This window comes from Plectropomus leopardus, chromosome 15, assembly GCF_008729295.1.
Source record: "Plectropomus leopardus isolate mb chromosome 15, YSFRI_Pleo_2.0, whole genome shotgun sequence".
NCBI lineage: Eukaryota > Metazoa > Chordata > Actinopteri > Perciformes > Serranidae > Plectropomus > Plectropomus leopardus.
The window spans coordinates 29435868-29449229 of NC_056477.1; the positions used below are offsets into that span (position 1 = coordinate 29435868).

The 13362-nt window shown below is 40.2% G+C and overlaps 1 protein-coding gene across 6 annotated transcripts in view; it reads left to right on the top strand.

Moving 5' to 3' along the window:
* The window catches only part of birc6 (baculoviral IAP repeat containing 6), a 138565-nt gene that overhangs the window by 3636 nt on the left and 121567 nt on the right, over positions 1 to 13362 (top strand). For all 6 annotated transcript variants that reach the window (XM_042501765.1, XM_042501768.1, XM_042501766.1 and 3 more), the window contains exons 2-9: positions 2462 to 2643; positions 6820 to 6957; positions 9728 to 9921; positions 10265 to 10376; positions 10887 to 10969; positions 11051 to 11276; positions 11408 to 11577; positions 13156 to 13214. In XM_042501765.1, the coding sequence (XP_042357699.1) occupies positions 2462 to 2643; positions 6820 to 6957; positions 9728 to 9921; positions 10265 to 10376; positions 10887 to 10969; positions 11051 to 11276; positions 11408 to 11577; positions 13156 to 13214 (1164 nt within the window). The remainder of the gene's footprint in view (positions 1 to 2461; positions 2644 to 6819; positions 6958 to 9727; positions 9922 to 10264; positions 10377 to 10886; positions 10970 to 11050; positions 11277 to 11407; positions 11578 to 13155; positions 13215 to 13362) is intronic.

Sequence of the window (13362 nt, forward strand, 5' to 3'; positions counted from 1 at the left end):
GGATGGTTTCCATTTTTTCATTGACAAAGAATACATTTTCCTGTGAAACATCAACATTATCATCAAAGGCCCTCTTGGCATATTTACTCTTTACTGCATTTCTGCTACGCCCACCAAGTTCATGTTCCAAAATAACCCAACAGATGGAAATCTGTCAAACAGTTAAAGTTTGCTGTCATATGAATGTGACTGCTGTGTCTCCTCTACTAACCATACTCACAAAACAGAGAAATTAATACAGTAAATCATCTCAATCCAACAATACTCAAGTGTGGGGAAAAAGTAGTAGAATATTACTGTATAAAGACAGTAAGAACTTCATTGTTATAGCACTAACAATTTGTACACCTTTTTATATACTACAAATTTGCTCGTTATGCTAATTTGAGTTATAAAACTTTAAAACAACAATCTTGTTTTGCTTTCATTGGTTTGTATTTGGTGGTCTTGTGTATTTGGCCAAGAAATGGATATGGATCTTAAGATTCTGACAAATGGCTAATACGGAAAGGAAAACTCTAGTATCTCCTCAAGGACAGACCCAATCCAGCTGAATGTCTTTGAACCAGCTTCTGGAATGTAAAGTTTAGATTTTAATGATTTATTTAATATATTTCCTCTTTTTAATGATGATCTCTACAGTGTAACGCTTAATAATCATGATTACAGATTAGTTTTTCTCTGACGAGCTCACTGTTTGCTGAAAATGACTTCATGGTGATGAAGGCAGTGTGATTTTTCATGTGGTTCCCAGGGCCATAGCTACCACTGAGGATACAGAGGTCAGGTTGTCAGTATGTATTTTTGGCTGAACATGTGGGGCTTTGAGTCCCTGAAGTGCAGTTTACCTTCCAAGACAACTTGCCCTTAACATGAGGAAAAGCACACCATTACAGTTTTTTGCTGAGCCTGGTGAACCAGTCATTACAAATGTTATTTTGGCCTACCGCTTCAAGCAATTTTTTTTTTGCAATACTAAAAGGAGCACTTTTGTAATTGGCAGGGTTTCCCTATACATTCATTCATTTGTGGCACCCTGCCAAGATCAAAACAAATGCTGCCACAAATTGATTTTATATTTTTGAGGCTGGACCGTTCATTAGGAGCATTATTGGAATATACCGTTCAGTCAACATTGCACCAAACTGATGGAATGCAGAACGTTTTCTGGGCACAGACAGAGCAGTAGATCAACAGGTGCAGAGAAAGTGAAACTTAATAGTTTATTACACTAGGTCTAAACGTTTATTATTGCTTATTAATGATCCCCCCGTGACTCAAATTTCATAAAGGGCTGAAGAGGAAAAAAAGAACTTCTGAAGATCTCAGAGAAGGGACATAGAATAATAAAAAACGACACAGACACAAACAGTATAATTATCAGCGTCTGCCACACACAAATTCTAATTTTGTGGGAAACACTAGTTCTACTGTAACTGTGATGTTTAGTACACCTGTACTAATTTATTAGTTTACTCTTGACCTTTTCCAAACATATAATTAGGTTATATAATAAGTTAACATGGTAGTCCAACTGAAGTTGTACCAAGTTAAATTTCTCTAAGTCGGACTGACACACATAGATAATGCGTTTGGGGGTTTATTTTGTGTAGACGCCTAAACTGGACCTTAACTGGTTCAAGCGTTCTGCGCATGCTCCAAAGTCCCTGTGCTGAAGTTGATGAGCAAAAAGTTGTAGAAGAAAGCTGAGGCAAAACTGAAGAAGGAAAGAAAACAAAACAAGACAAAGGTAACAACATGGCAAGTGCTAGAGCAAGAACCATGCTTTTTTTATTTTCACTGTTTGACAAGCAGCCTGTTTGCTGCCTGCTAACTTGTTTGGTATGTGACGTAATAGGTCAACTGGAAGATGGTCCAATAGCAGCTAGCTGAAAAGGGGGCTATTGCCACTTAAGAATTGGACTTACTTCTTTCAATTAATAGATTCTCCCCTGCTGCTTGTATACTGGGACAAGGACAGTAGTCCAATTAAATGACCTAATGAAGCCATAACCAAAGCTCAACTAAATGGTGCATGTCAATGTACTGAGTAGAGGGTGTGTTTCTTATTTTCTTTGTTGAGTTTTCAAAGAGTAGCTCTAAGTTTGTGTGTTTACATGATTAGGACCCTCCTTCTGTTAATCACCACTGATTTAAGCCAATAGACAAACCTAAGGGAGATAAATCCCGACAGCAGAGCAATTATTGCTATCTGAGTGAAAGGTGGCCAGACTTGTTTGTTTGAACAAATGTTTGGCTGTGATGTGTTTGGCACAAGATGTTAGACCAAACAAGTTGAATAACTGAGGTTTCCCTTTAATATTATCTCAGATTACACTCCATCAAAAATAAATGTCACCGACATGAAGTGTTTATTTTTTTTGGTAATATCTTTGGGCCTTCCTTCAGCCTTTCTCCTTCAAACCTCCTGATTATCTGCTGTCCTCTGTTCCTGTCGTAGCTAAACCTGGTGGTCGTGTCAGGTGTCAGTACTTTCCTGCAGTGGACAAGGTGCTTTTTGTGGACGACTATGCAGTGGGATGCAGGAAGGACCTGAATGGCATCCTGCTCCTGGACACAGCTCTGCAGCCTCCAGTGGCCAAGCCTGAGGACATGGTTCAGCTGGAGCTGCCGGTCACAGAGGTAAGAGAAGACTACATATTTTATTGCTCAGAGAGACACCAGGGGGGTATACTATGGAGCGAGATTAGTGCCTTAGCGACGTCTGTTTAGTTTAAAGCCAGGGTTTCCTGTACTACGAAGGTGGCTCTCTTTTGACCTGGTTGGATCACCATGGTATCTTTCGTGTCAAACATAACCGGGTCGGGAGCAGGTTATGTTCTGAGTTTCAGTTTAAAATTATCTGAAAAGCGTCTTCCACAGCTTTTTTGACGAGCGTCACTCGATAATCAGTGTCAGCACATGAACCGAAAAGGTTAATAATACACCTCATATGAGTTGTTGAACTGTAATGTTACATAAATACCTCCTAACAAAGTTGCGCATTTACAGTGTTACCTATATGCATTAGAAAGCTTTATTTTTCCCCACAGAAGCCTCCACTGTTACCACTTGTGTTCATATGCTTAGTTCTGATTTGCTGAAGTCTATTACCATTGTAATATTACAGCTGATAGATCAATCTGGTAATATTTATCACAGATATTATTCAATGCATAAAATTAATGTGACTTTGATTTGTCTAAAAACTTAAAGTGATTTATACGTCTCCGTCATTACAGGACAGTGTCAGACCTAAATATAGTTCTTGATTATAATATTTAAATCCGCTGCATCAAGTTTAAAGTTTCACAGCTGTAGAATGTGCAGCTGACACGTTAGAAATAAGTGATATATTGCCTAAATAGGTCACCCATATTAACTTGTGCTTTGACCATATGTCATTTTCTGTCAGCTCTTGCCTTTATTGAAGCAACAGTGTCACTTTGTGCTGTAATACTGTTTAATATTCTTCTAAGGCAAGAAGTAGGAAGTAGGCGGCACGCAGTCGATTATTTTTAAGTGTCAAATGACGTACTGAACGCATTTGACTCGTTTTCTGGGAATGCGCACAGATTTTGAAGGGGAAAGCCTGAGTTAACTAAGACAGTTGATAATCACCCTCTTGTTAGCTCTGACTGAGGCTGCAGGTTTGTCAAGCCAGCTCAGTCAAAGAGAGCCTGGCTCTGTAGAACTGGCTTCGTAGTATACCCCCCAGGATGCTTCCCACGGAAATATTTGTGGTTACCTGAAATTTGACACCAGAGAACTATTGCACAAAACCTGGATAGCAGATTAAGCCAGGATTTTCAAGGTGTCCGGGCTGAATTTAGCCATGACTTGGTTGCATGAAAGCAGAGGCACACAAGTTACCGTGGAGATTTATTCTATGCAGCTAGCCTGCTTCTGACCAGGCTAACAGCCAGGCTTGTTTAATCCTGGTGCCTGATTTGTTCAGTCAGCTGTCACTCTGATCGGAAAAAAAAAGTTTTATAATTATTCCATGGTCTTCTTGGCTTGTGTATTTTTATAAATTTTTATTAGCCTGCATTAAAATAGGCCTCCACATTGCCATTTAGTTAAGTAGGCAGACTGTTACCATTTTCATTGTAAAGTTAAAGGTCAGATGTGTGCCATGAGTGAGATTTAAACCTGAGCCAATCGATTAAAAGTCAGCACTCCTATCCAAGACACCAACCTATCCCCACGTCATTTTCATCAGACTCCTTTTCATATTGCCCTCAGAGGTTCAATGAATATGTAGCACATATCAGTAGGCTGTCATTGTAATCATTTAGATGATTAAAATGGCTTTTGAAGTTGCAAAAGTAATTTCAGTGAAGTCAGTGATAAGGCTGTTGCCCTCATCACTGACCCCCTCACCATCCCACAGATGCTCTTTGTGGCATTATGGATGAATGCGGCGGAGGCGGTCCATAGCGTCTGCAAAATACTTGTTGCCTTAATAAGTTTTAGTAACTAGTCTTCATAGTATACTTATGGAATGTTGATTTAATGTGAAAAAATTAGAAGTAACTTCTTGCATGGTAATTGCGACTTGTCAGTGTAGCTGAAGTTACAGGTAATTAGCAATTAGTAGAGGTTTCGGTCTAAAGAAACATGGATCGTATCAAAGGAGGCTCAAACCCAAGCCCCTCGATTGTAAGTTGGCACAATTAATCATCACACCATTGTCCCCACAATTTCGGAATAATTAAATGTATTTTTCTTAATTTAGTTGGTCTGCTATTGTCTGCTTGGCCTTTTCTCTGTGTTTTGTTATAGCGGCCTTATTTCCTTTTTTTGCACATTCTATGCTTAATCTCTTCATACATTTCCATGAGAAGCTGCTGCTCACTTGCTGAAAACTACGCCGCACGCATCTTCTCTGTGTCTGCATCAGGAAAATCTCTGATCAACACCATGGTCTATTCATGAACGCTGTGACTGTGCATTTATCCAGAATACTTACCCCTGGCTTGACATAGTCGCACCTCCTCATCCTGGCTTGGCAAACGTACAACAGATTAAGCCAGGAGGCACTGATGAGACTAGGTCAAGCCTTGCTTTTTCCATCATCCTGGATTTCTGGATTCTACTTTTGTGCAATAGCCCCCCATACTTGTGTTTGGCCCGGATAGACTTGTGTTAACATGATGCCCTCAGATTACTGTAGAATCATACTAGCTTCACTCTCACTCACCTGCTCTAATTTGATAACTGCTAGAGTAATATACAGGTTTAGAAAAGTACAGAGCTCAGCATTAAACCAATATTGGTGTAATGCACATGATGCAGCTTCATTTTTGTCAAAATTGCTCATGGTGGAAAGAAATTAGTGACTGCATAGGATAATTGTTATTGTTTGACCATAAACAGTATTCATCTATATGCTGGTTCCCTGTTTCACTTACTTTTGTTTTACATGTTATGTTAAACATCAAATATTGTATTGCTTCAACAACAGAAGAAAATGTAACTGCTTTAAATGCCCAGTGTGTACGGTTTCACAGGGACATATTTGGGTGAAATGGAATATAATATAATAGGTGTGTTTTCTTTAGTGTATAATCACCTGAAAATAACAATCACTATGTTTTCATTACCTCTAAATGAGCCATGTATACTGAGGCTGAGTCAGTGTTTACGGAGGTTGCAATATTATAGCGCCATGTTTCTATAGTAGCCCAAAAAGACAAACCCAACACTGATAGGGCCATATGCCTTTTCGCATTGGCACAGTGGTAGGAAGCCGATTTACGCTAAGTAGCATTGGAAAACCACTGATATGTTAAGTGAAGCTGCCTTCCTCAGTGTTTTTTACCAGTTTAATTTTTAATTTTAATTTTAATTTTTTTGAAGAACATGAGAGCTCTGCGGATACTTCGGCTCCCATTAAAAACCTCCAGAGCATCTGGATCTTAAGTTAACAGCAAAAAGACGAACACACATAAGCAGGTGATCAGACATGCAAAAAAAGGAGAAACACTGATTTTTAACATGAAACTGCTGTATTCAGTGGCCTTCCCTGTTTAAATCGCTGAGTCTTATTATTTTGGAGAGGAATAGACCTCTGTAGATAATTCGGCTCCTGGTAAAAACCTCCTGAACACAGAAGACAGAAGGATATCTAGGAGAAGTTTCAGCTACTTGCAATTCTGCAGTCCTCACCGCTAGACACCATTAAAACCTGTGAATGGTCAAACAGCAGTCTCTCATCTCCTGTTGCTGGTTCACATCGCCTTCAGTAGCACTTATGGTATGGCTGGGCGGTCGAGGGGAGGCAGTTGCTGTCTCAAGATCTTCTGCCCTTAATCCAGTCCCTACCCTTCCTTCTCCGATTATGAGGAATTCATCTCTGTCATAGGCCATATGTGCTCCAGTAAGAAATACAAAAAGACAACAAATTAAAACAACAATATTACAAACTTTATGGGAGCTACCGCTGCATCTGTGGCTTTCACCGTGGTAATTATTAATTAATTATAAATGGCAAGTTTGAACAGGAGGAGTAAATGCACCAAGCAAACCTAGGTATATAAATAGGGGCAACTGACTCTTGTTAAATGACAGACTTAAGAAAAAAAGTGGACCTATGTATGAACTCTTTCTTATACCTCAATGAAACACACATTGCATTTAGTAAGAAATATCTATAAGATCTGCATCTACAGAGAGTGATGTGTAACAGAAGTCACATTATCATGTATCAAATGCCTTTAACGACCCATGAAACCATTCATTTGCCACGAAAGCAGTATCAACGATTGAGTTATAACATTAACTAATATATATGGCTGTGTTTGTGTGTCTTTTCAGGCCCAGCAAATGCTGTCAGCTTGTCAGGAGAAGATTGATGTGTCGAACACAGAGGGCTATGAACTCTTTATCACCCAGCTCAAAGAGGGCCTGAAGAATACCTCACACGAGACGGCAGCCAATCACAAAGTGGCCAAGGTTAGTCTGACAACCTCTCACGAGGTGTGTTTGTTTTTATGTTACATCCTATACATAAATTCAGAGTTTTACTGTTTGTGCTTGTAACAGCTATCCAGTAGTGACATATTAGGGATATTTAATTATGGCTATTAGTCACATCTGAAAGTCATGACGTTGAAGTCATCATGTTTCCAGCATATGGGATGTTACGAAAGTAAATCAAGTAAAGTCAAGTAAAACCAATAACTCAGAGAGAGAGAACTTCAATTCATTTATTTGTTACATATTTGCTGAAACTGTCGCTATATTCTGAAAGACTTATACGAGACAGGCTGTGAAAAACATTGTATCCTGCTTCCCTCTCACTGCCTCTGATGGCATTTACCAGAATCTACCGCCGAACGTCAGCAATGTCCATTGAGAGCCAAGGAGTCTCTAACACAGCTGTCAGTCATGTTTTGAACTATGGTCAAACTGTCAGACTAGGCAGAACTCATCAAATATGAATCAAGATTCTTTTATTGCATTGTCATTTTCTGCTCCTGTTTCCAGGAACATACTTTAGTGTACTGTTTAGCTGTGACGTGAGGAAGTTGTTCCGGCTAGTGGGCGGTGCTTGGTATGCCCATGAAATGTATCTAGTATGGCTGCTGGGTTATTTTGAAAATAATTTTTACCTACTGTAGCTGTAAAGTAAAATAAGTACAAACACAAAATAAGTACTGGTGATGTAATGTTATTGCTGTGATTATTGTAGCAAAAACTATAAGGTAAACAGTATTACTTTAGTATATTTTGGTTATTTTTTCCACTTGTTTAACTCAAGATAAAAGATTAGTCAAATAAATATGTTTTTGGTTTTCCACACGAGGAAGTTTAAGTGCTGCCGTATGACCGCAGCCAGTTTCCCTCTTCAGTCCCAACTGATGTTAGCATAACAAGCTGTGACCACTACACTAAAGCTGAATACAAGTATCTGGCCTTCACAGCACTTGCAGGCTTGCAGACTTTGCAGTCACGCTCACAGGAAGTCTGCGAATACTGAGGGCTGTCCAAATCCACAATTCATCCAGTCCACAAGTGCCTCAAGCAGGCTTTCTGCACTTTTCTGGAGGGTCCACTCTAGGTGCAGCAACAGGGACATAACGCTCTCATTTTTTCCAAAGGCCGACAGTTATTATTAAAGTCTACAATGATGTATTAAAATGGTGCTTTAATAATTTAGGCCAGAAATAAAATGCAACCACATCATGACAAATACATGTAGCCTTTATGTTGTATAGAAAATGTGACTGTAATTTTGTTAAGTCACAAAAAAGCCTATGCAGCAGCCATCGCCTTACATGAATGTAATTGTTAGTCAAACGTTTCCACGGCAACGGCTGACACAGACTCCGGGCCTGTCTTTCAGTGGCCTGCAGTCTCTGCGCTCGCAGACTTCACGTGATAACAGAGAACGTGTCACAGTATGTGTGACTGAAGTCCATGAGGGCTCAGTCCGCCATTCCAGAGGGTGGACATTTGGATATAGAGCTAGACAGAGCAGGAGACTGGTTGGTTGCTCTTGTAATAGATGCTCTGCCTCTGTGTGACCAGTATAACGGCGCTCTCTTGTGGTTAAACAAAACAGATCTGCGAATGAAGACAGCTGTCTTCACATTATCTGACAACAGTTGTACTTACAGTGATAACAGAGTGTACTGCAAAATATGATTAAACCTTCCAGTGTACATCAGTTTGTGATGCAAGAACATTGTCACGAAAAGGAAAACAAATTTATCCAGTTTATCCAAAAATGTGGTCTGATCTTCATCAGAGTCACTATAATAGACTGTGTAGACTAATAAAACTCACATATTTTACCTTTTGGTGGTGGTGGTTGTTTTTTGTTTTTTTTTTGCTTGTTTCACCCCGTAGTGTGAAAGCTCTTTGAGTGATTGGAAGTAGCTGTAGTAATAATAATATTATTTATTGATTGAACACTTGTCACAATACTCAGATGCTTGACAGAAACAAAAACAAAGTCCATTAAAGTCAATAAAACATGCAGAATAAATAAAAACAAAATCAGTAAAAGCAAAACAGACAAGCATGAAATGTGCTGTACAAGTGCAAGTCCATTTACCATTAATTAAATAATCTTAATATTAAAAATACAAATAGCTGGAGGTAAGTAACCTTTCTCACAACTGACCACTAAAAGAACTGCTGCAAATCACATAATAACATGAATGAACTATAATTTTAGTTAGTGGTTAGTTGAGCCTTGTTCTGTACGAATTAAACATAATGGTTACTGACACTTTGATCTTCACAGTTTATGTGAATTGTCCCTCATTCACTCATGCTTTCAGAGGATTTCAGGTGGAGCACCATGTCAAATAAGTTTAGAAAAAGGTGAAAGAGAGCAGTTTGGTCACAGTTAAGGATCTGTCTAAAAGTCACTGCAGTCGTGATTAATGCCTCAGCAATAGGAAAACATTTAGGATGATGGTGCTTATTTAGGGTCATCATGGAGGAAAGAAGGATATTTTATTGCAGAAACATCTCACACTGTTTTGGAGCAAAACAAAATAATACCTTTCATAACATCCTTCAAGTGAAGCACGTAGTAGTGCTTGCCATGATGGTTTGCTTGGATTTCTCTGAAAGGACAGTTAAGAAACGCTTTAGAAAATTGACAAATTGATTTATGGTCCTGTCTCTTGCTGATCTACTTTGTCTTTAACTATCCTAAAATCCATCTCTTTTCTGTCTGTGATGTTTTGCTTCTCCTTCATTCTTTCAGTGGGCGACAGTGACCTTCCATCTCCCCCACCATGTGCTGAAGCTGGTGGCCAGCGCCATCGTCAACGAGCTGAAGAAGATAAACCAGAACGTAGCTGCCTTGTCTGTGGCCTCATCCATCATGGACAGACTCTCCTACCTCTTGTCAAGCGCCAGGCCAGAGCTCGGGGTGGGCCCTGGGCGCTCTGTAGATAGGTGAGCAACGAATGATGATTAATTTTTTGAAGGATCAAACAACTGACCAGATAAACATCCCAAGATCCTCTTTGAGGAGTTGTTTATTCCCAGTGCAGCATTTTAAGTATCCCTGTGTCACTATGAAAACAGTCTAAGTAGGTTTACCTGTGCGAATAAAGTGGACATATTCAGTTTCACACCAGCAATGTTATTTATTTGTTTTGCAAGCTTCATTCAATCTATAATACCCAACATGCATGTGACAAAGACTTTACATAAAGTAAAAAATGGGTACTATGACGCATTCCACACCAGCATAAAGAATACTGAACATGTTTTTAAAATGTGTTGTTGTGTGCAGATCTTTGATGTACAGTGAGGCCAACAGGAGGGAGACTTTTACATCGTGGCCACATGCTGGGTACAGGTGGGCTCAGCCTGATCCAATGGCTCAAGCAGGGTTTTACCACCAGGTAGGTTCTCAGAGAACATTAGTCTGTTGGCATATACTCAGTTTACATCTGTTTACTCTCATGCACATTCACAGTGTTTGCATGCAGTCAGAAGGTTATTTGCCTGCACAGCAGAGCATGTTTCAGGTCACTGTTAGATCATTCAATTAGAGGAATGAACATAACTGAATGTAACCATGGAGACAACTTGTTAAAACTGATGTGCTTTGGTATCATGCCTAAAACAACCTAAAGCTATAGTAAGATCTGCAGAGTCATCAGCGTTTGTGCAAAGGGACAATAAATGTTAATGTTGCCATCAGCAACAACCATTAGATTAGATTCAACATTATTGTCATTACACGGAGTACTATGACAACAGAATGCAGTTCAGCTTTTAACTAGATAAGCAAAACTCAGTTAAGTGCAGTAATGTGCAAACTCAGGATTCTCCAGAATAAAAAGGGACAGTGGACATAACAGCTGCGTAAGTGTCTGTAAGCTCTATTGATGGTCCCTGTCTTTCCACAGCCTGCCTCAACAGGGGATGACAGAGCCATGTGTTTCACCTGCAGTGTGTGTCTGGTCTGCTGGGAACCTACAGATGAGCCCTGGTGAGTAGAGATTATTAATCATGCATTGATCAAGCTACTATAATACATCAATGATGACCAATATTCCTCCACTACTCTCAGGTCCGAACACGAGCGACATTCTCCCAATTGCCCCTTTGTGAAGGGCGAACACACACAGAATGTGCCGCTCTCAGTCACACTGGCCACCAGCCCCGCCCAGTTTCCCAACAGCCCTGACAGTTCGGATAAGATCGCCTGTTACGGCTTCGGCAGCTGTCCGCAGTTCCTGGCTGCTGCCACCAAGAGGGGCAAGATCTGCATCTGGGATGTCTCCAAAATGATGAAGGTCAGAGACTTTTAACTGTGAATGCACAAGACGATATCATCTGTGTGTTTCATTTTCAGAAATGTTGGTGTCAGACAGTAAATGTTAGTTTTCCCTCCACACTGAAGTGCGTGTGATTGTGTTTTGAACAGGTGCACTTGAAGTTTGATATCAACCCGTACGACCCGGCCATCCTGAGGCAGCTGATTCTGTGCGGTGGTGAGCAGAGCCAGCAGACACTGACCGAGTCTCGCAGACCAACTCTGGCCTGGCTCGAGGAGTCGTCCTCCTGCTCTGACCTGCCCAAGCTAGAGGGAGACAGGTGAACGCGCGCGCGCACACACACACACACACACACACACAAACACACACACACACACACACACACACACACACACACACACACACACACACACACACACTTTGCCCCCCCACACACCCCCCCCCCCCCCGGCTCTGCGTCAAAGAAAAATCACCTGTCCCAAAGACATGACAATTGAGAATACAAATATATCATTTGGAAATACAAATTTCCAAATGATATATTAATACTAGCTCATCAAACAACTGTTGAACAAGATGAACATTAATCCAAAATGTCTTTACACATGCAGCTGGTGCTGGATGAGCCAGCTAAGTTGCACAATCTTCACTGGGCCTAAATATTCCCCCTATGAAGCTAGTGCCAATATATATATTAAAAAAAAACAAATTAAAGTCCTTTGATCTCTGGTAGAAAATCTTAAAAACTCTACTTTACATCTGCAGCGTACTGTTTGTATCATGTCCTGCCTCTATTTTCAAGGGCTTGACATCAACATTTGCTGGCATGCCTTGGGATAGTGAACTCTGTGTTCAGGCAAGTGGATTGACTCATGCAGTTGTCTGACTGGCCAGTAAAAAATAAATGTGACATCAAATGTAATGTTATCGGAAAATAAACTGTTCTGTATCATTGATGCAGAGCTTTTCTAGCTGAACCGTCTCCACACACAGCGCTGAACAGGACTGATGAGAAAAATCGGGCATACTGGACACTATAGAGGTTCTCTTTGAGGTCAACAATGTTTACACAACATACCATTACTAACGTTAAATATCTCTGGATCGCACCATGAAGGAGACTTCTTTTTTTTTGCCCAGAAGCTAATGTTGACCTTCATATCGATCCAAGAAGTGTTCTGGTGTGATCGTATCCCTATCAGAAGCTCTGTTGTCCAGCCCTGAACTGTTGTGTCTGTTTGAAGACTTAGCAAAAGAAATCCACACCAAATGTCTTCTGTGATTATCCATCCATTTTGTGGAGTTTAAAACAATAATTGTTGTTTTTTATGATGCCTTGGGTTTATTCTTGTTGACCAGTCAGAGGCTGCGTTTCTGATTTGTTGACCAGTATACTCTGATCTCAAAGGCACTGCACAATGGAAAAACAAGCCTCCTTCATTTTTTGGCCCAAAATTTTGCTTCAACCGCCTCAAAATTTCCAAGTGCCAAACAAACCAAGACTGATCGTGCTGTCAAAGGCCCACTCTGAGCCAGGAAAAACCCAGCCTGCATACCTGCATTTTCACATAAAGGACACACACACACACACACACACACACACACACACACACACACACACACAATATCATCAGCTCTTACAGTAATTTTAGTGTAATTGCCTCCATCTGCAGTGTTATCTACTGAACCACTCTTGTTTATAACTGTCCTTTACCTCGATTTGAAATCTAGAGGAACACATAAATGATGCAAACGACCTCAAGGTGCCTCACAACAACAAATCCCCGAGGCTGAGGTTGCTATGGAAACTTGAGCAATTGTATACAGCAGAGAATGCAACACAGCAAAACCCGGAGGCATGTAAGCCATGTTTTTTTAACCACTTTTTCTTTTCCAGTGATGACCAGTTGGAGGATTCAGACAGTGATGAGCATTCCCGATCAGAGTCAGTAACAGGTATGAGGACCAGAATTTTTACTGGTTTTCATTTAGTAAAGCCATGTGCATATGTTTTAAAACACATCTCTATCTATCTTGATGTTATGCCTCATTGATACTGTGTTTTACGTCAGTTTCTGGTTCTAGACAGCAACAAGCTCAGATC